This window comes from Plecotus auritus (genome assembly GCF_963455305.1).
Source record: "Plecotus auritus genome assembly, chromosome: 5".
In the NCBI taxonomy this organism is placed as follows: Eukaryota; Metazoa; Chordata; class Mammalia; order Chiroptera; family Vespertilionidae; genus Plecotus; species Plecotus auritus.
In genome coordinates this window covers 137,676,680-137,703,598 of record NC_137776.1, presented here as the reverse complement: position 1 = coordinate 137,703,598, position 26,919 = coordinate 137,676,680, and the positions used below count along the sequence as shown (strand labels likewise).

At 44.4% G+C, this 26,919-nt stretch overlaps 1 protein-coding gene across 7 annotated transcripts in view; it reads left to right on the top strand.

The window, feature by feature from the left end:
• The window catches only part of SMARCA2 (SWI/SNF related BAF chromatin remodeling complex subunit ATPase 2), a 176,277-nt gene that overhangs the window by 106,076 nt on the left and 43,282 nt on the right, over nt 1-26,919 (top strand). For all 7 annotated transcript variants that reach the window (XM_080667605.1, XM_080667604.1, XM_080667601.1 and 4 more), the window contains exons 25-27: nt 1,131-1,358; nt 3,526-3,603; nt 8,083-8,301. In XM_080667605.1, the coding sequence (XP_080523731.1) occupies nt 1,131-1,358; nt 3,526-3,603; nt 8,083-8,301 (525 nt within the window). The remainder of the gene's footprint in view (nt 1-1,130; nt 1,359-3,525; nt 3,604-8,082; nt 8,302-26,919) is intronic.

Sequence of the window (26,919 nt, the reverse complement as noted above, 5' to 3'; positions counted from 1 at the left end):
GGTGTTTGCCCTTCCTGCCTTTTCTGGGTATAAATACGCACATAGAAGGTCATCATACATACACTCATATTTCACTTGTTTTCATATATACGTTTTCACTTACAGCTTTATGTCATTAAATCTTCTACAATATAGTTTTTATGATACTAAGTTGGTATATGCATATAGTCGAAGACTGTAATTTTATTTAATCTGTTACTATTGAATGTTTCCTTAATTTTTCTTTTCTTTAAAAAAAAACAAAACACTATTAGTAATATATAATGCTGAGAGGTCCATCCTTATTTATACAACTTTGTTCCCCATCCATGATTATTTTCTTAGGACAGATTTCCAGAAGTGAAATTTCTGGGTCAGGGGCTATACCCAATTTTAGCACTTTTGATACATAGTGCCAAATATCTATCCCCAAAAAGTTGATCAAAAAATAGTACCAGTTTACTAGTCTACTAGGAATCCTTTTCACTCCCAAACTAAATTTTGAGTCTTTAACAGAATTAGATCCCAGGAATTTGCTACATGAGCAATCACTGTATATATAATGTATGTATGTATAACTCAGTGATTTTAAAAAATATATATTTTTATTGATATCAGAGAGGAAGGGAGAGGGAGAGATAGAAACATAAATGAGAGACAATCCTTGACCGGCTGCCTCCTGCACGCCCCCTACTGGGGATCGAGCCAGGCATGTGCCCTGACCGGGATTCGAACCGTGACCTCCATCCAGTTCATAGGCCCACACTCAATCACTGAGCCACGCCAGCTGGGCTCAGTGACGTTTTAACACCTTATGGGTGACTCCTGCAACTTAAAGTTAGTTGTAGGTAACATCAGATTTACTCTTGTTTTAATTTATTTTTTAGTTAGGGATTAATTTTGATGGTGAACCTGAGGACAGATAAAAACAACCTGAGACCTGGATTTCAAAGCCTGAGGTTGGCTTGGCTAATTTCAACCCAGGTTCCCTCAACTAGGAATGAGGGCCTTGAATCATTCCAAAGAAGATAGCTTGTATATTTTAAAAAGGAAAGCAAAATCTTCCATTAGTGAAGGTGGAGTCACGTGAGCCTCCCGTAGTTCCCTCCCGGTAGGCACTGGCCCTCATGGCGCCCTGTTCTCGCCCGCAGGACCTACAAGCCCAGGACCGAGCCCACCGCATCGGCCAGCAGAACGAGGTGCGGGTGCTGAGACTCTGCACGGTGAACAGCGTGGAGGAAAAGATCCTGGCTGCCGCCAAGTACAAGCTCAACGTGGATCAGAAGGTGATCCAGGCGGGCATGTTCGACCAGAAGTCTTCAAGCCACGAGCGGAGGGCGTTCCTGCAGGCCATCTTGGAGCACGAGGAGGAGAATGAGGTATTAGAGAGCCACCTTCATGAAATCAAACAGTGGCCTTTGGTCTCAGACCATTAGGAGTAGCCTCTGTGTTCTTTAAAGAACTTCCTGGGCCTGCGTTAATGAAAAGGAATAAATTAGCTGCGGTCTTCCATCCCCAGCACAGGAAGCCCAAGAGTGTCTTAAAAGCAGTTGCCACAGGCACCTCAAGGCTTGGCGATGCTTCCCTGGTTTCTCCGGGAGGTGCAGCCAGCATGCCTATTGTACTGTCAATGCTGCTTTCTGCAGGGCAGGTGAGGAGAGTGCAGAGGCCACTCACTGTCAGGGACAGACCCCGCTGATGAGACAGGACGGCCATGGGAGGGGCCTTCCTTGCTTTTCCCTCCGCCATCCTGCAGAGCCCTCTGTCTCTTGAAGGACGATCACAGCACTCCTGTCGTTTGTAGGACAAGCCTTCCCAGCCTTGGGAGATAGGACCTGACCTGGCTTAGGGAGAAGGCAGGGTTGCCTGGGGCTTGGCGGGGAGGTGTTGATCTCTCCCAGCCCTGAGGGGGGTGCAGGGTGGAGCCTGGAGTGGCCAACCATGCCTCTCGCTTCTCTGTGAGCAGCCTGCAGGGGCTCCACACACCTGCCAGGCGATCAGCGTGCTGGACACGTTACCATTTTCTGGGTGGCCTGCATCGGATGTGAAGGCATTCGGGGACACAAAGACGGCTCTGGTCCTGAGTGTCTGAGGTCGCGTGGGCTGCCATCTCTGCCAGGCTATGCATTACTAGGGCACAAGGAACCCAGGAAGAGTTATTGCCCACTTCCCATTGGGTTTGTTCTCCGGGAGGGTCTGGCCACTGAGGGCAGGCTTCTTGCCAGTTTACAAGGGACGCTTTTCATCTGGGCACGGGGATGTGCAAGCCCCCCATTTATAGGCAGTGAAAGGCCAGCGTGGTTCTGGGGAAGGGTGAGAAGAGCAGGACATCCCTTCTCCAGAAGTTACATACACGGACTCTTTGTACTGAGTCCCAGCCCACCCCCAGCTCGTCTGTGTCTTTGTCAGATGAAGTGGAATATATGGACACATTGACTGCAATCAATCTAAAGATAAACTAGAATAGACGATTTTTCAAAACACCCCTTTTATACTTGATTGAATTGCATTCATTTTAACGCAGTGCATAAAATGTTATCTTGGGAGCCCACAGTCATCTCGTTTAAGCTGTTGGTACACTCACATTCTTTCTAGACCAAAATGCCTCTTTTTAAGAAATTGGATGTTCAAAATTCTGGGTTGTCCTCTTTCTTCCCTTTGTTGCTACTCCTCATTCGGTTTTTAACAAGCTCACTCAGCATGTGATAAAAATAACTTTGTATGGTTACATTCCACAGGATATGCCCAACTTTTAAATTCATTATTTTAAAAGTGTAGCAGTCATAGGGTAGCATTTCTAAAAGCTGGAGAACTTCTGGTTTCTGAGGAATTTGCAGAGATCATGTTCCTTTGTTTAACAAAATATAACATGAAAATGTTAGCCCTTAAATTGCCTTTTCTACTTCATTTCAATTGTTTTAATTAAGTATAGTTTTATAGGGGTTTTGTTATTCAATTGTCCTATTCACAAATCTCACGTTAGCATAATAATGCCCACTGAGATACACTGACTAAACATACCTTAAAGGCTGGATATTTGCATATATATGATTTTTATGGTCTTGCTCTGTGCCTAGTCTCAAAAGTTTCACATATTCATGTTTTTATAAGGCTTTGAAAATGAGCATTGATATTTGGGGTAAGGTTAATAGTGTTAAAAGAATTAATGTTAGGCACTTTTTCTTGTGGCTTTCCTTATTTAAATCTCTGATGTAAATGTCACACCCATTTTGCAAATGAGGTCATTGAGGCAGGGAGACGTTAAGTAATTTGTTTTAAAAGTAAGGGAATCAAGATTCACGCCCAAGAGAACCAGTGTTTCTTACAGCCCTCCCTACATAGATTTTGCTCTGGGAAGAGGGTTTGAATAACTTGGAAAATACTGATGGCAAGTACTACACCCAGTGACCCTTCTCTTTCCTTTCTGGCCTGAGAAACGGGACCCCTGTGGCCTGGAGGACAGATTCTCCTCACCCGTTTGTACCTCACTCCCGTCATCGCCCTCTCTCCCTAAGCCTGTGAAATCATTCTGTTTCCCAACCCCAGGAAGAAGATGAAGTCCCCGACGATGAGACTCTGAACCAAATGATCGCTCGACGAGAAGAAGAATTTGATCTTTTTATGGTAATATTATAGAAAATCCTGGAAACAGCTGCCGCATCCCTCTGCCCCCTTTTCTGTGAACACCAGGTGTCTGGGGCCTGCGTGCCTGGCAGAGTTGCATTTCTGAAGCCTGTGCCTCCCCTTCAGTTCACAGGCTGCTCACTGGCTGGGATTAGCCTGCCGGCCATATTTTGTTTGGCCCACGCAGTGTTTTTTAAAATTTTGAACTTGTTGCCAACGTAAAAAAAGAATCCCGATTTCTGGCTTCTCTTAAAAAAATGAGAGTGGGCAATACCAGGCCCACATCTCCATAGAAACAGTTGACTGGAAGCTGGCCACAGACCCTCACCCCCAGGTCATTTCTAATGGTAGGGGCGGGGGGTGGGGGGTGGGGGGGGGGACAGCATCCTTCCGGAAACCTGCCCTCCTCCCAGGGCAGGGTTTACAGCTCTCCCCTAGCTGTCTCTTTATGGGATCAAAGCAAACATGCTCCCTGTGGGGGTGGGAGGACAGCAACTAGAAAACAAGGTGGTGCCTCTTATTGTTGAGAGCAAATCGGAACCTCCCTGTGCGCATCAAGGTGTAGCCTTCATGTAAAGACCAAAATTGGCTGAATTTTATTGGTACAAAGTAGATCGATATAAAGAACCTTGATATTTGAGGATTTAACGGCCGCGACTTCAACCTTAATGTTTCATCTATTTTTGCTGACACCTGAATTTGATTTATGAGTGTGGCCTGCTACAAGATCAGTATGTGGGAGCAAGTCCCTCGGCCATGAGAAGGGAGGCTCTCAGGAGTAATCTTTTATTACCTTCCAAGGCATTTGCTATAGCGATTTTATTTACCTGTTTATCCTCAATGCTCAAGACATCAGGGAGTTAGTTACTCGATAAATATTTATTGAATGAGTGGCGGCATTTGCAACATGTCAGGCCTCGTGAAGACGTCAGTTGCGATATACAAAGGCTATACAAAGTTGCAAGGCTCCCTCCAGTACCTTCCAAATTTATAACTTTTAGTCTGATTGTGGAGTGAGTGAATCCATCTGAACTCTAATTCTGGCTTTTGAATGCAGCAGAGCCCCCAAATCAGAAGTCCCTTGGGTCTCAGGCTGGTAATTTGCATAAGCGAAGCAAGTGGGTAGGGACCAGTGGATGGTGTGACCTGGAGCTGCCTTGTCTAAGGGCACAGAGCTGCCAGCCCCATGAAGCTAGACATTCCAGATTTTCAAGAGGCGTTGGAAATCTGGGCTTTTATATGTAACCTCTGGATTTCAAAATGTTTGCAGCTAAATTCAGTTTTTTATTATTATATAACACTGCAGGCCAAACAAAACACGACTGTGGGCCAAATATGACCCACAGGGTTTGCAATCTCCGCCTAGACAGTCTGAGCAGGGCACTCCAGCTGTGTGGAGGCTGAGGTTATTTTTGAGATCTGGTGTTTTCTGTCTAGGGAACAATGATTATGTCCACACATAATGATTCAAGATGAAAGACATTCCCTTCTTTCTCAGGAAACCTTTAGGTAGCCATGGGAATAGCTCCTCACCTGGGGTGTGCACATTTCCCCCTTCTAAATGAACCACCCTACCCAGGTTGGGCCATTTTGGAGAGAACTGACCCAAAAAAAGAGACGTTAACAAGCATGTTCTACATGGGATGCTCATAAAACCTAAATGTCTTAAACTAGTATTGTTGGTCACCACCCTTATAGATGGTATCCTCTATTTGGGTAGAGTAGTGATACACACAGGAAATAGACATCTTTCCTCCCCTGGAGGGACTTATTGAAATGTAGATTACTGGGAACCCTGAGGTGGGAAGCCCCTCACTTCCCTGGCTCATCACTGATGGGTAGTGATTCAGCCCTGCTCTAGCCTCACATGCTCCGGAGACCCTGAAAGGGTAAGCTGCCTGCCATTGTACGAATCAGATTAGGCCCCAAAATAAGGGGCAAAGAGTACTTCTTTTTTCTTAGTTTGGGCTGGGTATTTGTAGAAATTGACAGCTTCTGGGGGGGGGGGGCGGGGGGGGACTGGAATGTCTAGCCAAGGCTTTTCGTTTGGAACTATGTTATCGGGCAAAAACAGGCTTGGAACTGGTGAAGGTGGTTCAGGAACACTATTTTTGTAGGTATTTTGATTTTATGAATGTTCTCCTCGTTTCTTAAAGGTTGATTTCTCATTTTTGGATTATATTTTTGAGTTCGTTTTTTGTTTTTTTGTTTTCATTGAATTTATTGGGATTACATTGGTTAATAACATTATGTAAGTTTCAGTTGTACTTTATGATACAATATCTGTCCATTGAGTGTTTTTCAGTCTTATAATCAGCTGGCTGCCTTTCAAACGCACTATTCATGAACACCTCCACCAGGGGGCAGGAAATCAAATTTGAATCCTTGCCAGCTACTCTGATTAAAAAGTTTAGTGAGAAACAATGGAATGTGAGCTAGATTTGGATTTCAGTATTTAAACTCTTTATTCGTTATTATAAGAGTCAGTTCTCTGTAAAATGAACCCAAACTTTTTAAAACCATAGGCACTGTAGTTAAATAACACATTAAGCAGATAGTCTCTTTAAAATAAAACATTTCTCTTGAACATTTTTCTTCTTCTAAAAATGTGATGTGAGGAAAAGTTATCTCTCATACTGACTACCTGTGAATTTTACCTAAAAAGATATTTTGACTGGTCAAGGTACATATCTGAAACATTTTGCTAATATGTAAACACTAAGCTTTTAGTTGCTATGTTCCCTACAAAGGCAAGAAGTACTTTTAAAAATATCTGTTAGCGTAAGGTTTATTGTCAGGATTTAAGAAAAACATAAGCATGTAATATCTTAACAATAAATAATATTTACTTTAATAGCAACTTTGGATTGTGTACTGGAATTCTGCAAGTAGAAATCTTTGGGAAGAGATGCAGTCATCAAAACTTTAAGCTGATTAAAAATTGCATCAACCCTTCCTAAAAGGAAAAAAAAGCAAGTGTAATTTTTTTTTTTTTTTCATATCAGCAAAGACTTATTTTATCAATTGTGGACAATTGTGTGGCATGTCATTTTACAGATCTTGGTATAGGTAATGGTAGTAGCCTAACCAAAAATTGAAGCGACAATATTTTGTCATCTCATTGCGTAGCACATTACCAAAAAAAAAAAAAAAAATGTTTTTCTTCTCAGCTACCTAATAACTACTAAAAGATTACCTCAAGAGGCCCCTTGATCGATAGATTGCAGTGTTAACAAGGCATCCTCTGTGTGCTAATAACAGGCTTGGTGGATCCCATTTCTGATAGTAAAGCATTAGAAGATAGGGTTGCGAACAGCCTCTTCAGCTAACTATAGCCCATGACAATGGCATGACCACATTTATTTCCCAGTGGGCCTCTGCCATGCTCCAAGCCCACCCATTTGGGAATATAATGATTTCCAAATATGTTTAAGCATTGTCTAAGGGACTTTGAACTTTAATTTTTAAATAGATTCTAGAGTTCACATTTGGATTTGAATAGAAATTTCACTTACATTCTGTTACCAGTTTTAGCTCTTATAGAAAAATTGTATTGAACCAAAGAAAAAAAGAGGGAAAAGGTAAATCATTTAAAGGTTAATGGTCTATTCAGTTGTAGAAATGGCACATCAGCTAGTGATAAATATATATATAACTAATGTATTAATTCCCTGGAGGTTTTGTTTGCTTTTCTTTAGCTATCAAATTGTTAATTATAGGTTAAAACCATATTTGTGGCACTTTATTTATAAGTGCACAGGGCATGGGAAAAGGCGTTTTTGAAGGTTATGAAAGAATACAAAAGAGAGCCATTTCCCTAATAACTTGACCAGTGGAGATGAGATTATATCTGAGGTCTGTCTCTCGTGGTATAACATTTTCATAAGAGCTAAACTTTTTAAAAGCTAAAGAATTGAGGGACATTCCTCTCAGAGAGCCCATGACATACTGAAAATTTAATACACTCATGGCCGACCAACTGATCAAACCATTTACGTGCCCCCATGTCCGAGTCCAACCGAGGGTGGTGGCCACTCTGTTAGTGACACTTGAGTTGCTGATTTTATTTCCCAGTTGTTCAATCAGAAGCATGAGCCCTATAGATTAGGATTTTTTTTTTATATGCTTGAAGGATACTTTTATGCCAGGGCAGCAATGGATTGTATCACCAGGGCTCATATTTGTTAAATTCATCCCAGTTTGAGCCTTCTCACTGTTACTTAAGGGGAAGCTTTGCATCATATAGACTAAGAAAAGGAATTTGTAAAGGTTATTTTTTAAATGCATATGTAACTCTCAGCAATGGGTACTAACGAAGGGCAGAGACTAGAGGAGCTTCCAGAAGAGAGAGTCCCCGTAGGACAAGCCGAGAGGGACCCCGCCGCCGTAGGAGGCGATTTGTGGGGGTCCGATGTGCTGTGGAGTGTGTGCGGTACAGAACCGCTCCCTCACTGATGAAACTTATGTTCTTGTCTTCAGCGCATGGATATGGACCGGCGGAGGGAGGATGCCCGGAACCCAAAGCGCAAGCCTCGCCTAATGGAGGAAGATGAGCTGCCGTCCTGGATTATTAAGGACGACGCCGAAGTAGAAAGGCTTACATGTGAAGAGGAGGAGGAGAAGATATTTGGTAGGGGATCTCGCCAACGCCGCGACGTGGACTACAGCGACGCCCTCACCGAGAAGCAGTGGCTGCGGGTAGGTGTGGCGCGCGTCACTGTCCTCGGCTGGTGCGTCTCCTGTTGGCCGGGCGCAGTCGCTGGGATTCGTGCAGCGGCCCAGGTCCCCGGTAAAAGGGGAGATGGCTGCTGAACATAGAGAAAGTCATTCTGCTGTCGCCGTGGAATCGTTCTTCATTCCGTGAAATATAGTGAAGAATTTTTTTTTTTTTTTTTTTTTTGCTAGAGCAGAGCTGGCCATTGGATGCACAGGATTATTAGAGCTATGAGACCCACTAATGTTTTACGACCAATTGCCTGGTCACGCCTCACTCTCTCCGAGTCAGAATCAAAATGTGGAAAGGGGGCCTTCGGGATCTTTTTCCTTGGTGTCCCCCTCATTTCATGGTCTTGAATCGGAGTTTTACTTTTCCAAGGCCTGCAGAGATGGTTCAGGGGCAGGCATCTGCTAACTGCATCCTTATTTCGTTAGAGCCAGAAGGTGCCTTTGTATTCTTTTGGTTTTGCAGACAAAGCAGTTGAGGCCCAGAGAGGTTAAGTGACTATGCAGGATCACACAGCTGGCTAGAAATAACCGGATCCGTGAGTGCTGAATCAGTGAGTGCTGTTGCATTTGCACATTCACTTGAAGTTTGATCTGCTCTGTCCATCGCAAACACAGACTGGGGCCTGGGACTAGGGTCACTTATGCTTATAAGTGGTGTTCTTTAGTTTAGGGTGATTTCCCCCCCTGGTTTGGAAAATGTTGATTTCTTATTCTGACTGAGGAATGAAATCTCAGAAGGTTCGTTGGGGAGCACGAAAATATAAAAACGCTCCCAGGAGCCAGGTGTGTGAGTGCCAAGGCCAGTGTGAATCTTCCTGGGGAAGGTTTGGCCCTCCTTCCCCTCCCCTTGGTGGGAGCAGACGGAGTACCTAGACCAGTGGTCGGCAAAGGGCGGCTCGCGAGCCACATGCGGCTCTTTGGCCCCTTGAGTGTGGCTCTTCCACAAAACACCACGTGCGGGCGCGCATGTACAGTGCGATTGAAGGAGTACCCTAATTAAGTTAATAACAATGTACCTACCTATATAGTTTAAGTTTAAAAAATTTGGCTCTCAAAAGAAATTTCAATCGTCGTACTGTTGATATTTGGCTGTGTTAACTAATGAGTTTGCCGATCACTGACCTAGACAAACAGACAGCAGTCCTGGGACATGCATTCCAGGCAGGGCCAGTAAATGCTCTCTGGAAATAGTAACAGAGTTGGGTAAAAACCAAACAAAATAGAGGCTGTTGTGAGTTGTTCATTTTATCAAAAGGGAATGCAATTTCCAAGTTTGTAGAACAGATTTTAGGACCCAGGTCATAAATAGGTGAGTTGAAAAAGGCCACGGGGAAGTATTTTGAGATCGGATGTCAACAGCAGGCAGGTCTTGGCGCCACTTGAGATGTGAATGACTTGGGATGTTGTATGATGAGAGAGACGTGATCTAAATTTCAAAAAGATTGAAGTCTGGTATTCAGAAAAGAAAGAGACTAAGAAAGCATTGCTCATGTTTATGGATGGCTATGAAATGTAACTTTTGTGTGATTGTTTTATGGTCGTATCCAGACATAATGGCCTCAGAATACGGCTTTATGGATTTCTTTTGTTTCACTATTGTGAGGTTATCAGCTGTATAACTAAGATTCGTTCTATTATGTGAAGAGATCTGTGTTTGTTTAATAATAATTTCTGAGTTCAGGAAAATCGATTCCCTTTCTCTTTTATTTAAGCAATGAATTAAGTTCCTGGAGTACTATTACAGGAGATGAGATATTAATCTAGGCCGACATTTTAAAGTCAGTCTTTATATATGTATAATCTACAGATATTACAAAGAAAATAATCTTGTTTATCGGCTAAGAATGTAGCTGAACTTTTTATTTTTTAAGTAACCACTGGGAAATGCTTTTAAGAAAAATAACTATAGCCGAAACCGGTTTGGCTCAGTAGATAGAGCGTCGGCCTGCGGACTGAAAGGTCCCGGGTTCGATTCCGGTCAAAGGCATGTACATTGGTTGCGGGCACATCCCCAGTGGGGGGTATGCAGGAGGCAGCTGATCAATGTTTCTCTCTCATCGATGTTTCTAGCTCTCTATCCCTCTCCCTTCCTCTCTGTGAAATATCAATAAAATATATTTTTTAAAAAAAAGAAAAAGAAAAATAACTATGAATCTCAGATAATGTATAGGTTTAGAATATCTCATTTTTTCTCTTTTTCATTCAGTTTCTATCATGAATGATTAGCACAGTGTTTAGCCCCTAGTAGAGACTCAGTGAATGTTTGTGAAATGAAATTATAACCTTGTAAGAGGAAAGTGGAACGTTACTAATTTACCAGTGATGTTAGGTTGCCTTTCTCTTTCTGGTGTATCTAGTGGACTTCCTTTTATCGGTAACATATACATCTAAAAATGGAAAACTAGTTTGTTTTACAAAACTACACTGTGAAATTGATGTTCATAATTTTCGACCTAAGGTGCATTATGAGATACCAAGTCACCCAAGAAAGTCAAAACTGTCCTTAGTACAGCTCTGTTGTAATAATTTCTTTGGGAATCCAGGCTTTCTCGAACCGGATGTCCATTTTTGGTATGAGCTGGTAACCTGCTGTTAACCAGGAACCAATGCAGAATGTCCTGTGGCCTCAGCACTCGAAATAGGTGCTTACTGCCATTTGTTTTCTTCACCAGTAGCAATCTTGCATAGTATCAGCCTATTAAGCTTTTCTGATCATAAAGTGATATTCAAGGGGTTGGCCTGCATGTGAAGAGCTGTTCTCGATTGGCTTAAGATTGAGCACGTTGAGCGAAACCCAGCCAACACGGCCTTGAAAGGGAATTTGGCAAGGACCATCGTGTAAGAAATGCTGTAGCAGGGCTACAGTAATTCCTCTTTTTCCTGGCAATGTTATACAAAGCCTGCTTGGCAGAGGCATCAAACATACATAGACTCCCAGAGTTGGAAGGCAGCTGAATGGAGCAGCTACCCATCCTGTGCTTAAATCACAGTGTCTGCGGAGCCCAAGCCAAGAGTCTGGCCGTCCCTACAGGAAACACTCCCCTTCTTGTCTGCAGAGCCCCTCCAGATCGTCTTCCCTTTGAATGGGACCCTCTTTCCCTGTAGCTGCTCCTCACTGTCCTGGATTCTAGTCCCTGGAGTGAACAGAACAATATCTTTTCTCTTTCTAGCATCACGTCCCACTGGACAAAATGTTTGAAGACTCACGTCTAGTCTGGAATGAACTTTCTACTCCTCTTTCTTCTGAACTTAGCTCATCCTTCAAGGGCCAGCTCACTTGCCAGCACTTCTGTGATGCTTCCACAAGTATCACACTTTCCACTGTGTTCTCATACGTCTTTGCTTGTCCTTCTGTCACAGCTCAAACCCGGTTTCCCAGTTTTCTTGTTAGTTGCCGACGTGCCTGGTTTCCTGACTGGTGGATTTGCTGCATCTTGTTAGAACTTAGGTCTGCCATGTGCAAAGAGTAAGCGCCCATTGATTGCCCAGTTGAAATCGCACTGATTGATGATTGATGTATAAGAGTGTTGGCTAGGACAGTGGTCCGCAAACTCATTAGTCAACAGAGCCAAATATCAACAGTACAACGATTGAAATTTCTTTTGAGAGCCCAATTTTTTAAACTTCTTCTAACGCCACTTCTTCAAAATAGACTCGCCCAGGCCGTGGTATTTTGTGGAAGAGCCACACTCAAGGGGCCAAAGAGCCGCATGTGGCTTGCGAGCCGCGGTTTGCCAACCACTGGCCTAGGATAATGTTCACTGCTGCAACAGATAAACCTAACCATGCCCTATGCATGGGCCTATTAAAAAAAAATAAGTGGAATTTTTATTTCTCACATGGAAGGAAGTCCATGGTAGGCATTCCTGATTGGTGGGGACAGCTGTCCTCCATGTGGCCATTCAAAGATCCTGCTGACAGAGCCTCTGCCAGCTTAGACTTCCCATCCCAGTGAGCTGGAGGTGGGGAAGACACCATGGAGTGGTGGGTGTGGGGTTCTAATAGGATGGGTCTGAAGGTTCCATGTCACTTCTGCTCACATTCCATTGGCTAGGACTCAGTCCTATGGCCACCCTAGCTGTAAAGGAGACTGGGAACTGTGGTCTGGCTGTGTTATAGGATGAAGTCGGGGGTCCCCTTCCGCACTGTGATGCTGGGGGTTGTTAACGTAAGAAACATTCAAACCTGTAAAGAATTGTTGAGCTTACTTGAGCCAAACTGTCGATGGTTTCAGGGAAGCAGAATCTCGACGTATTGAGATAATGCTCCTGAGCAAGGCAGTTTTTCAGTTTTTTTTATAAATTACAATCAAAGGAGGAGAGGTAAGTGGGTTACACAAAATCCATTGGTGATAGATTAGGGAGGTGGAGGAAAGCAGTGGGAGGGGGGAGGGCCTCTGGGATTGGATAAAAAGTAAAATGATAGACACTTGCTTCCTATACATAGGTGGGTACAGGATAGTGAACAGTCAACAATTAACTTGAAGAAATTTGTGGTCTCCCCCCTGGTGCACTGATGGTGCCCTGAGGGAAGCAAGTGGCACAACCAGAAAAGGGAAGTTACAAGTTAACCCTGACATTCCAAACGCCTGTTGTCATAGATGGAAAAAGACAATAGGCTCAGTTAAGGTCCAAGTTGATCTTTGTTAGGGAAGACAAAGCCTAGGATGTGACTACCCACTATAAACTGCTTTTTTAATTTAAAAAGTTTTAATTTTAGACCATCCTTTGTGGTAACTTTAGGCCTGTACATTTGCAAGGCTGCCACGCAGGCCTTCTCTGAGCTAGTCAGGTTAGCATGTGGCCCCTTTTCGTCCACAGGGTGGAGTCCTTACAATATCTCAAGAAAAATTCCAAAGTCCCATTTCTCTTAGTCCAGTCGTAGAAGAAGTTTAGCTGGGGTTTCATTCAATAAAACTAGAAGCAAGGCCAGTGTCCAGAGTTTCCTTTCCATATTGGAGCCGGTCCGTTCAGTCCATTAGTCCATTGGGTGTGGGGTCCGCATGGCCGTGGGCTCTGTGGGTGAATGCAAGGGAGCCCCATGAGCCCAGAGTCGCAAGAGCACAAGAGTAAGAAGTCCTTTCTTCAGAGGATTAAATATCCCAAATTTCACATCCTTGCAGTGGCCACGCCCATTCTGGCCAATGACCTTTGTTCTCAAGTGTGACTGACAGCAAACAAACACCTTCCCTATGTCACCCCAACTTCACTGGGCATGCGTCTGTCTGTCTCCCCTTTCTTGGGCCCCTGGGAGTGTAAAGTTGTAGCTTCCTGGTGAAGCTGCCTAAATGACAGGCCTATGTCTGGCTTGCCTTTGCTCCTTTCCTATTATCAATGAGAAGGGTAAAAAGGGCTAGTTCCAATGTAACCCTGATATTTGGGGGATAGTGATCTGAATCCATGCCAGCAAGCTCAGTGTACATTCCTGATAACCTATAATTAAGTCACTACCTCCTTCCCAGATACTGGTCTTGCAGAACCTGTTACTGTGAACAGTGCACTGCCCCGGAGGGAGGGTTATTAACACTGGCGCCAGGCCAGACCATCAGATATGGCCTGGAGACCCCCAACACCTGGAGGCCTTCTTGCAAGGCCCGCGAAAAGGACCGGAAGCATAATCCATGTTTGTGGGACAAAGACCACAGGGAGATATAAAGGAAAGCCCCATGCATGTTTCTTCACTCAGATTTGAAAGGCTGTTCCCTGAGTCTGCTGGTGTATTAAACAGTGTCCCTCCTCCTCTTTGAAGCATCCTTGGTTTTCTTTGGTCTTCTGCAACATCAGTAACTAGTTTATTACAACAGAATTGGCTGTGAGCCCAGCAAAATAAGATTTTGGTGGCTAGGTAGCCTCAGAACACTTAGGTTAAAGTTAAGTGATATGACATGGCCACTTTCTTTTAAAATTTTATTGTGGTTTTATCACAAACAGGTTTTATTTTATAACCATAGTATGCTAAAAATTCCCACAGTGTCCTTTAGACAATCTGTTTAGTTGGAAGATTTTAACATTTTTTTCTGTATTTGTAATGTTGGTTTAAACGAAAAGGATCACAATTTCCAACACAGCTCAGTTAGAGAGAGAGAGAGAGAGAGAGAGAGAGAGAGAGAGAGAGAGAGAGAGAGAGAAGCGGGGGAGGAAAGAAAAAGGCTTGTAGGTTGTTTTAAACTTCCTGTTTCCATTGAGGAAACTTCAATTTCTTTTTAGCCAGTCGCAAGTGAACTTTATCTTTTTGGGGTAGTCAATTCAACATTCTTGTGTGCCACGGGCTGTTTCTCTCTTCCCCTGGGGGCTCCTGTCCCAGCTTCCTTCCCAAGATGGCATCTGGGTAAAGGTGGAAGCTGGCCTCTGGACCCACCTTGAGTTGCCTGTTTAGCATAACAGAGGCACAGCTATCCCTCAGGAAATTCCAAGGGTTTAAGAAACTCCTTTGCCAGGAACCCAGGACAAAGGCCAGACAAATTCTTTTATACAACAGGTGGCACCATCCTCAGGCCTGACCTCCTGCCTCTCTTCACTCCTTTCTCTGCAGGGAGGCTCACCACCCTGCCTCCCGTCCTCTGGCTTCTCCCCACACACCGTAGCCCGCCAGAGTGCTCTGCACCGGGCTCCTCCTGCAGTTCTGAGGATCCCTGTCCACCAGGCTTAACTCTTAATTGGGAAGAGCCTTTGGAATTGAGGAAACTCCTCTCAGTCAATGAAGCCCGATGCAGAGGCTGCTGATGCTGGGCTGCTCACGTATCTGGTTCTGGAAGTCACTGGTGTCGTTTGTCTTTTTGTCTTCACATACCAACTTTATCCTGCCCCCCCACTCCAAGGAGCACCCCTGAGCGGGGAATAGGCTCTTTAGAAATTGTGAAAGAGAGTATTAATGTGGTTTTTAAAATATATGCAGTACCATTTTTATAGCTTTCCCATGGTGTACCCAGGTGATGACTGCTAAATCATGTATGATGTATTTGTGCACACACAATAATTTCTTGGAAAACTATCTTTGTTTCTGTATGTGTGAGAACGGATGCTTCATGGACCTAAATTGGCAGGTGCCTGATGAGCCCTGTGGGCCAGTTGTGTTCAGTTTAACTTTAACCATATGTACAATGACGGTGATGTTTCTAGTATTGTAATCTTTATTGAAATGGGCTCCATAAAATTGGGGTGCCTGCGAAGCCAAAAAGTGGGCTGAGGGCGTATCCTGGGATGCCTAGCTTTTCTATTCTTCCTGTTCTTTGGTCCTTCTGCCAACTTCAGAATCCTTCCCTTCCTCAAAATATTTAGTGACATCCCGGAATTTCTTTAATTGCTGAGTGAGTGATTTGTGCCCTCCAGCACTTGGAGGTAATTGGAATGCAATCTGAATTATGTGTTCTGTATAATATTTAATTGCCAGCCTGATGGAGGGAGCGAGCTTCCTGCGAGAGTCTGCTTTTGTTTCACAGTGGATCTGATGTCTGGAAACTGCCATGTGGAAAGCCCTTCTTTGTTGCTGGTGTCTGTGTGGTCCTTAGGCGCGAGCGTGAGGATGCTTCTTTCTGTGTAAACTCCTGGTGAGGCAGGAGGGCACCTCTGGGTTGTTGCAATGTCCTGTCCAGTTGGGCCCCAAGCCATGTCATGTAAATGATGGTGGTTAAGACTCCCTTCCTTGGATCTTTAAAGCTGGCTATACATAGGGCTAGTTTTAGAAGCCAGAGCGTTTCCATAGGGACCTCGGGGAAAGGCAGTGCCGAACACCACCCTCTTTTTCCTCCACCAGTCTGTCAACAGAACAAGTGCCCCCATGATTTAGGTGCCTGAATGGGGTCCTCATAGTCATGTTGACTGACCACTAAAAGGATTTTTGAGGTTCCCCTTCCCCAAAGCTCAAAGTGGAGAAAACGAAGTCAGAGATGCTTAAACCACCTAATAGTAGGGGGGATGAGTGGCAAGTCTCAGTGGGATTTAGTGTGTGCCTTTAAAGGCTACGGAATACCAGCATGAAGTATAGAAGATGCCTTCGTTGGCATTGCATCACAACCAGCCCCTGCTCAACTCCAACGGGAAAAGGCTGAGGAGTGCATGCGAGTTAGTCACAAAGAACTAGAAATAGCATGAAGAAAGTTTACAACATTGGGATTGTAAACCGAATATTTGAAATTCTGTTGAAATACACAGTGAGACATGACAAAATATTTTCTTAATATATATAGAGGATTTTTCTCACTCTAGAAATGTTGGAAACAGGACAATGTCCCACCTCTGTCTGGGCTGGGTTAAATCTGATCCTGCCTGAAATCAGACCAGGGCTGGACTTTCCCGGCTGGAATCGCTGCTGAGAGCATCAGTGATTCCGTGAGATGGAATAAAATAGAATAAATATATAAAATAAACATAATAAAATAATATTTATGTCATAAAGTATTTTATTTTATACTGGCAAGATTGTTTTGAATTCTTTATCTAAAGCATAATGTGCATAATACCCAATAGCTTGATACTTATTTTGTTTTGTTGCTTTAAATGATCTTTCCTTGCTTTTTACATAAGATTTTTTTTAAATTTTTAATTTTTTGGTTTTTATTAAGTGGTATTTTTAGTTTTAAAACTGGGTCATCCATCAGATTTACTGGGGCACCATTTCTCGCAAGCTGCATTTCCGTTTTTATACACAAGGGAGAGCTAAGGTCCTAGTAAATAGATTTGGGTTTTGCAGAATTCCAGATTCCTCAGTACTTTGGAAGGCCTTACTGAACTAATTAATGGCAGTAAGAATTGTGAATTGTTTGGGGAAATATTTGACAGTAGCAAGTAAATTTTTATAACTTTCTCCGATTTTCATTTTATTCTTAAATCTATTGGCTAGATTGCTTTCACAGTGATTGTATCATAATACACGCCCTCTTGTCAAATTCAGGTGGGTAAATTCAACAGAAGAAACAATCCTCCGAGGGCCAACTAAAACATGTATTAAAGGTTGAGAAGTGAGAAAGACTTGTTTCAATTTATTTTTTTAGAACTGTGATGCCTGGAATTTCTGGTCTCAAGTTCTATTCTTTGAAATCTAACTCAGTCATTAAAAATAATGAAGTTGGAACCGGCTTACAGATACTAAACCAGCCCAAATAAGTGCACATTATCTTTACATGGAGCAAACTACTGCTGAGAAATAGATGGTTTTAGGAACATGTCGGCTTTTTTGAATCAAGATTATGGTTTTGTCCATACTTTCTTAAAATGAATAAAGCAACACGAAGAAATCAGTCTTTAAATATGTGTTTATTTATTTTTAAAATGTTATCTTTATTGTTGAAAGTATTACAGATGTCCCCTTTTTCCCCCCATTGACCCCCTTCTACTCCCTCCCCCATCCCAGGCTTTCACCACACTATTGTCTGTGTCCATGGGTTATGCATATACTAGTATGCATATAAGCTCTTTACTAAATTTGTATTTTTGACAAATAAAAAGTATGTATATTTAAGGCGTACAATGTGATATGTTTTGACATAGGTGTTCATTGTGCTATGCCCTCACTCCTGGGGTGCAGGTGGGAGAGAGTATAATTAAGGACGTTGGAGACAGACGAGGATGACTTTGCTGTCCCTGTGCCCCTCCCTGCCCGAGTGGGTGTCAGCACTGTGACTGTGATGGCTGTCCAGCTGGGGAGTTCAGGAGACTGGTTAACAACATGAGCCTTGGAATCTGATGAACAAGGTTCAAATCCCAGCTCTACCGGGATTTGAATTAGCAATGTGACCCCAAGTGCCTAGCTTCCTCGTAGGAAGTTCTTCCCAGAGTTTTCTGAAGTTTAAATGTGTGTAACATGGAACCTGGCATGTAAGGATTCCTCCAAAAATTAGCTATTAAGGAAAAAATTACTGTTAAGTATTAGCTGTGACAAATTAAATTACTTCAGAGGAAAACCTAACGGGACAGGAAAAGAACAACAACATTCTGCTTTGTGTCTTGAATGCAAGCTTTGGAGTGGAGTGCCAGGACAGAGGTAAAAGGTGGATAAAGAGGACCCTGTCCTGGCTCATTAGTGGAACCGAGGAGGAAGGAACATTCACTTGCTGAATATGTTGTGGGACGTGCCCACAGTCTTTGTCACCTCCAGCCCACCGAGCTGCACTGCTCACTCAGCTCCCGAGTCTCTCCACTCTGGTTCTCATGCCTGCAGGTCCTGGCCCAGGCGCCAGCTAAGTGTGTGATCTTGGACGGGCCTCTGACCCTCCTGTGTTGAGATGCATGATCTTTGATTTGCAGGGTCCCTTCCACCTATCTAAAGACCCTCCCAAATCCCATGAAGCGGCTTTTGCGTTTACTTTTCAGTATGGTTTTAATAATGCTCATCCCCTGCTTTCTTACCAGTGTGTCCATTCATGGAGGCTGTCTCAAAGCAATGCCCCTGTATTGAACATCAGTGGGTTGAGCTCCACACAGGGCTTGGACTGGGGAAAACGGTGTTCATTGTCACGTTTTTATTCCTTTCCATCGTGGCTGGCCCACCTTATTAGTGCAATTAAGAGCCACATTTGAGAGATGCTATTAGAGGTAATAATGCACACTTAGCCAACCTGAAGAGCTTGTCAAGAGCAGGTCTCCAAGTGTACACAGATGGGAATTAATAGAGATTAAAATAGATGGTGAGAAGCTCTAACTTGGAGGGCTTTTAACTGTACAGGAAATCCGCAGTTTAAACATAGTGTTTCCTACTTCATGCTAGTGTTTCAGTGTCATGCCTCTGGGGGCGTTACTTACGATTTCCCCGCCCTTACACCCAGACTCTGGAGCAGATGTCCTCAAACTACAGCCCACGGGCCACATGCAGCCCGCCGAGGACATTTATCCGGCCCACTGGGTGCCGCTGCCTGTCCTGCTTAGCAGCTGACTCGTCCCGGGCCCGCAGTGCGCATAGGAATTCGTTCATAGTTTTTTTTTTAAACTATAGTCCGGCCCTCCAACGGTCTGAGGGACGGTGAACTGGCCCCCTGTTTAAAAAGTTTGAGGACCCCTGCGGTGGAAAGGCAGCTGCCTCCCTGGCGCAGTTTGGCCTCCAGACCCGGAAGGTAGTGGCTTTCGCCTCCTGGCTGCTGGGAGACCCAGGCCTCTGTAACGGCCACACCTGTGTTCCGGGGGTTTTCCTACCCACCCTCCTTACCCCCCACCCCCAAAGTGAGGGGAAATACAGCAGCATAACCTTTGACAAAAGAAAGAGTCAGGATTTAGGTGCCAAAACAACCAGCTGGAGCATGGGGCATTTGCAGATTCTTGGTGTTTTGGCAAGAGAGCTTTTTCTCCTTGTTCACAGCGGTCAGGTGGCAACCCAGAGCGGTCAGACTGTACTTTCCAAAGCACATACCAAGTCCTCTCACCCTCTACCCACTACCCACATAAACCCCACAGCGGCCTCAGTGCAAGTGAAAGTCAATCCAAAGACTTCAGCATGGCCTGTGAGGCCGTGGCCATGTGGGCTCTGCCTGGCCCTGGACTCTCATCTCCAGCCCTTGCCCTCTGGGTGGCTGCCACACTCCACTCTCTCTTTGGTCCCTTGCACTTCCAGGAAGGCTCCTTCCAGGTCATCCCATGACTGTCCGCTTGTCCTAATGGTTTCTCTCCAGAGAGATCCCTGCGGACCACCCTCGATGAACAAGCCAGGCCCTGCCAGTAACCTGTCCCATAACCTTGGCCAGTCTCTACATTGTCTCCTGCCACTAATACAACGCTCCAAGAAAGCCAGGGCCCTCACCGTCCACTGCCATGTGTCAACACCTCGAGTAGTACCTTGTGCGTAGTAAGCACTCAGTAAATATCTGAATAAGTGAGCGTATAGCCAGACATGAGGAGAGGAGATTTGGTTGCAGAATTAGTAGAATCCTATGGCGTTTCTTGGCCAATATGGTCCAGGAGAATATTGTTGGCATTCTTTCCCATTGGAAGATTCCAGTGACCTGTGTCTTCATGTAAGAATTTCCTAAAAGATTCCTAGAAGCATGCTGATTTGACATAAGTGCTCTTGAGCTTTTCAGTTGAAGGCTTTGTTTTAATTTCAGAAGATTGTTTGAAAATGCATAAAAAGTACAATCATTGCTTGAACCCAGCTCTTCCTCAGAAATTCTCCTAGATTTTAAAACAGCTGTCTTCTAGCTCAAACCCTCCTCTCTTTCAGCACAAAAAAACATTAACTCATCTACTCTAACTTGAAATTAAAAGATTAAAAAAGTAATAAGTTAATTGGGTTTTCATTTCTAGTTTTGTACAAGAAAGTCCTCAGTAGGGAATATTGACTTTAAATATAATGTCATATATTTTCCAGATGGCTTCCTTTCTTACTTTCTAAAGGAGGTCAAGTTGTCAGAATCATGAGAAAAATTGCAAATGGCACCGTGAAACTTTGCTCTAGGGAAGGCTTGATTCTTGTTCTGCCATTGCTACTGAATGTAGTGTTTCGACTCTGTTGTAGAAAGCATATTATCTAATGCTTGTTTTTTTGTGTGTGTGTTTTTTTAATATTTCCCTTGGACCTTGTGGAATATTTTCTAAAGACTATTTAAAATGATACCCTTAAAACTTCACCTGCATCAAGGTTTCCGTGGTTCTGTTCTCCTCCACTTTGTGGAAGGAACCGGGGCTCAGGCATCAGGATGTCAGGGCTCCGGTTGCAGACGGTTGTTCTGCTAGGTGATGCCTCAGATAAGTCACATCACCTCCCCAGGCCAGTTTCCTTGTTCATACACTGGAATCGTGAAGTGAGGGCCGGAGCTAAGGGAGAGAGAGTGGCCCCTTCTCTCCTGCCCTTCCTCCTTTGATTTTGTCTTGGGTGTCTCTAGAAAGAACTGTGTGGTTTTGCTGTAGTCTGGCTCCAACTCTGAACCTGAGGGACATGGGTGAAAGGTTTTTCTCCTGGCTTTCTCTCGAAAATGCAGGTTTGACAAGGGGCTTTTCAGCATGTTGGAGGACTCAGTCCCTGACCCAGTGTGCAGAATTTTCAGGACTAACTGGCTGTAGCATTTGGAGAGTTGAGATGCGTCCTATGTGCCCGCAGGACATGATTGATAGGACTCCAGTGGGGTGGAGCCCGTGACGGGAGGCCCACCTGCCACAGGGGACTCCTTTCCCTGCACCGGTACCTGGGGGCTTCAGCAGTTCTGCACAGGCCAAAACCAAGAATTTTCTCGTACTTTGTCATCAAGAAGAAACTACCCACCCCCTCACTTTTGTACCCCTTGTACACGACCTGGCGGAGTAGCTGCTAAATGGATCCATCTTGTTCACTGAAACATGTTAAGTCTCCTTCAAATTACCAACACTGAATCTGTTTGCATTCACTCTAACTTAAAAAATCAGTACACTAATTGCATGAGATATTAACTGAAAGGTGTGGGGAAGGATGTTGTGGAGTCGAACAGACTACACTGTCCGCATTCCAGGGGAGCCCCGGGCATGCACATTTGTTCTGCAAGGGAAATTGATAATCCCAGCTGAGGGGTGTTATTTACCACTGTCTCATCTTTACACAAATCTGACGATTGTTTTATTAGTTGTATCTTTCTGCATTTTTATTATCAGTGCCAGAAACGCCAGCAGCCATCAGGATTTTTTTTTTAACAAGGTTTAAAATAAAGTTTATGTGGAGGTATTGTTCCTGTCATAAAAGCACAACAAGAAATACAGAACCAGAATGAGGGGGAGAAAAGGGAAGCACCTGTAATCTCAGTGACCTTCACGCATCCAGGTTGGAGAAGGAGCCAAGTAAAATCACCACCGACAGGGCTATTTCAGTGCCATTACATCCAGGATTATTTTTAACTTGCGATGAGGCTCAGCTCTTTTGTAGCAGTTTCACTAAATCCCAGCTCAAGAGGCCCATCAAGCCCCAGCCTGTTCGTATTTTCATGCCCTTCATTCGATCTTAGGAACACCCAGTTTTACTGGGCGTCCAAGGACTGTTTTTAGGGGCCATTAAGGGACATGCGGGGGCATGCCTTCCCACCCTGGATTAGCTAACGATTTTCGCTTCTTTGGGTAAATGGGCCTTTTGTGTCTCCACTTCATGTTCCACAGGTTGTTGCCCCTGTTTTCAAGGTGCCTTTTCACCTCCCTGTGTTACGTACGTAGTTGGTGCTTTTTCACTGCCATAAGTTGTTTCACATCACACTGTTCCCTTCCCCAGGACTGAATTCGTGTGTGTGTGTGTGTGTGTGTGTGTGTGTGTGTTTGTTTTTAATTGAGATAGAATTGACCTAAAATATTAAGAAGCCTGGACTGAAATCGTAATCCAAATTTATTCCCATAGAATGTTCAAGTCTTTTGAGACACATCAGACCCTGTCTCTCCGTTCCTTTATGCCCGTTCCTCCCCGCCACACCGTGCAGGGCTGGGTGCTGTAACCACGGGTCATGCTTTAATCCCCTTAGAGACTTGGAACACGTATTTCTCCCACTTCACAGATGAGGAACTAGTCCTCCTACGCACAGGGCATGGTTTTGGAATTTAGTGTTAGCTCATGGCAGGTATATTTGGGAGTATTTGTTTAATGAATGTTGAGTTTACTGCCTTTTATATTTTGAAAATGCACATGGATGCAAGTCTGTGGGACAGTAGGGGAGTTAGTGAGAGACAAATAAATGACATCCTAGTTTTTTTACAGCCCTCTTTTTTTATTGATTTCAGAGAGGAAGGGAGAAGAAGAGAGAGACAGAAACATCAATGATGAGAGGGAATTATTGATTGTCTGCCTCCTACACGTTGGATCGAGCCCGCAACCCAGGCATGTGCCCCAACCCGGGACCCTTAGGTCCGCAGGCCAATGCTCTATCCACTGAGCCAAACTGGCCAGGGCTAGTTTATGGCCAGCCCCTTGGCCCACTAAGCTGACCACCTCCTGGCTTGTGAATTCTAGCGGCTTCTTGACAAGGTGCAGGAGCTCAGACCTCGGGTCAGATCAGCTATAGGTATATCCCTTGATGGACTAGGACAGTGGTCGGCAAACTCATTAGTCAACAGAGCCAAATATCAACAGTAGAACGATTGAAATTTCTTTTGAGAGCCAAATTTTTTAAACTTAAACTTCTTCTAACGCCACTTCTTCAAAATAGACTCGCCCAGCCCGTGGTATTTTGTGGAAGAGCCACACTCAAGGGGCCAAAGAGCCGCATGTGGCTCGCGAGCCGCAGTTTGCCGACCACGGGACTAGGAGGACTTACTGCCAGAGGTCTTTCACACAGCCTGGCAGATGGGACAGGTGAGCCCTCGTGGAATTCCTTTTGCTGAACAGCAGGACTCTGGGAGGCGCAGGTCAGTGTCCCCCGCTTCTTGTTTGCCTTGCATCCCGGAGGGCCCTGGAGGCCAGGGCCGTCCCTGTCCTGCTTACCTTGTTCAGTGAATTGCAGACACTGTTTTGCCTTGGAGGGAAGTAGGGAGTGTTGCTCTGCATTGCTCCTCCACGCTAGGTGGTCCTTTTTGCCTGTCGGTGGGATATCTTATTCAAGCCATTCACCTCTCAAAGCTAGAGCAAGTGAGCAGATTGTCCAGGCATACATACCTCAGAGGTGCTGTGGGTTCGGTTCCAACCACTGTACTAAAGGGAGTACTGCAATAAAGCAAGCCATAATCTTTTTGCTGGTCGAGGGACTTACGTAAAAAAACAACAGCACACAACACACCACCTGTGGAGCTCAATAAAGCAAAGAGCAATAATAACATGAGGCGTGCCTGGCAGGCGTCCTCAAACTGCGGCCCGCGGGCCACATGCGGCCCGCCGGGTGCCGCTGCCTCTCCTGCTTAGCAGCCGACTCGTCCCGGGCCCGCAATGCGCATAGGAATTTGTTCATAGTTTTTTTTTTTTAAACGATAGTCCGGCCCTCCAACGGTCTGAGGGACAGTGAACTGGCCCCCTGTTTAAAAAGTTTGAGGACACCTGCATAGTGACCAGTTAAAATAAGTGCAGTTTAAGAAGGTGGGCTGGCTGGACAGGGCAAATGGAAAACAGGAATCTTCATTTTGCCTCTTACGTATCTGACTTTTGCATTATTTCACTGCATAATTGTGTAGCCCCTCCCTTGAACAGAAATCCAGGCCTTAGACTGTGCTTCCTTGGTAAGTCCTGCCATTTGGAGGAAGCAGAGGAGTCAACAATAAGGCTTCGTTTTATTTTAACAAGATTTTGGGGTCCCACTGGTGAGTAAGGCATCCATCTAATGCCTTTGAGGCTATTTTGATTAGAATGCCATTTTTTTTATTCCAAAAGAGATTTCAGAGTGATAGGAGATTCAGGCACATTTTAAGACAAAACAAAACTGATAGAAAGCAGAATTAAATAAACACTGAATAAAAGTGCCTGTAATATTGTGGGGGGAAGGGATTTAGTATGATATTGTGAAAGGGCATTTTAGCCATTACTTTCTTTGTTTTTAATTCTCACCTGAGGATGTTTCTCATTGATTTTAGAGAGATCTGGGGAGGGGGAGGACGGGGAGAGAGAGAGAGAAACATGGATCAGTTTCTCCTGTACATACCCCAGCCGGGGATCAAACCTGCGACCTAGGTATGTGCCCTAACCAGGAATTGAACCCAAAACCTTTTGGTGTACGGGACAATGCTCCAACCAACTAAGCCATTTCTTAAAAGATGAGCATTATTTGAATAGGAAAGGGGGATCAGGAGGAGCGCAATTCCTGGCCCAGGGAACCACATAGAGGCATGGAAATGTGTGACTCATAGGCACTGTGACCTGTGTGTTGATAGAGACAGGAGTGGAGAAAAAAAACTGGTGGGGCCACACCCTGGAGGCTGTGCAAGACCAAAGAAAATAGGTTTTGTTCTGTCCAGAAAGCATGTAGAGCCAGGATGTTTTTTTTAAATGGGTCAGTGATATGTCCCTCTTTTTCTTTTTTTTTTTAAATATATTTTATTGATTTTTTACAGAGAGGAAGGGAGAGGGATAGTTAGAAACTGTCCCTCTTTTTAAGTAGAGAGGATAAAACATCTATAATAACAAAAGCATAATATGCTAATTAGCCAAAGCTGGGGCTGCAAGGGAAGCCCCGGGTTCCAGGTGCCTGCGGCTGCTGGAGGGAAGCCGGTGCTGGCAGCCGGGGGAAGGAAGGCCTACTCTTGGACGAATTTCATGCATCAGGCTTCTAGTTTGTATTATAAAAAAGGCTGCATTAAAGGGCCCTAGAAGAGGGTGAGGACAAACTCTAAGGGGGGGAGGGCTATTATATATTTGACCCTGTGAAAGAGGAGACCTTTCTGAGACAAGGAGAAAGAAGGGAAAAGATTGTTTATGATGTTTATAAGTAAACATTGTTTATGATCTTTATGTATTTTAGAGGTAAACTACATGGTGACTGGTGACAGGACTGCTGGAATATAATAAGGGAAACTGATGATTTTAAAGGTTTCTAGTCTGGATAATTGGGATGCTGGGGGTGAGGTGGGAGATGGTGCTGTCCTTAGGTAAGACCCAGCAGAGAAATATTTGTTCCGTTGGAAGAAAAGTGATGACTTTGATTTGGGACAGTTGGTAGGATATTGGAAATCCCAATTGGTAATCCAAAGAGAAGTCCAGAGTATAGGGAGATAATTTTTGAAGCTGTATACATGGAGATCGGATTTGAAGCCAGGGGCAATTGGATTTTACATCCAGAATGGAGGCTTGGGCTCCAGGTAGGTACCTGCTCTCAATAGCTAGGGGCTGCTCAGCAGAAGGAAGTCCACAAGGCCCCCCTCTTCAGGAGTGGAGGTGCTAGCAGCCTTCACGAAGTATGTCTCATCTAGGGCAGTGATTTTCAACCGGTGTGCCGCAAGAATTTTTAAAACCTGCAACACCTGACTCTTCAGTCAGGGGCACTGACCTCTTTTCCCTTCGATTGTCAATAAAAAAATGACAACAGCCCTAGCTGGTCTGGCTCAGTGAATAGAGTGTCGGCCTGTGGACTAAAGGTTACTGGGTTCAGTTTCGGTGAAGGGCATGTACCTGGGTTGCAGGCTTAATCCCCAGCCCTGGTAGGGTGTGTGTGGGAGGCAACCAATCGATGTGTCTTTTTCCCTCCCTCCCTCGCCCTCTCTCTAATAATCAATGGAAAAATATCCTCAGGTGAGGATTAACCTAAAAAAAAATGACAACAGCCAATACAACAATAGCTATTCAGTGTGAATGAATTTGAAATTATACCTATTTTATGTCAGCTCGGCAAAAAATATATTTTTGGGTGTGCCGCAGAGTTGTAGGACTTCGTTTGTGTGCCATGAGGTGGAAGGGGTTGAAAATCGCTGCCGTACGAGAGTGGTTCTGGAATTCTCCCGCAGGAAGTCCCCCCAGGGTCATAACCAGGCCCCTCACCTGTGGCTGGTCAGGGCATCACACTTAGGAGTGACGTCTGCTGTGGACTCAGAAGAGGCAATTGGCCACATTTGTTTGCCTGCATATTTACAACCTATACCATTGAAAAGAGGGCCAAGAAAAACGTGGGGAACGTAGAAAAGATAAGGAAACACAACGTGGTTGCATTATAGAAGGAGACACTAAGGAAGGAACAGTGGAGGAGACAGGACATAAAATAGGTTTTAGAAAAGTTGAACAGATAGGAGAATTCAGAAGCTTTGGGCAAGT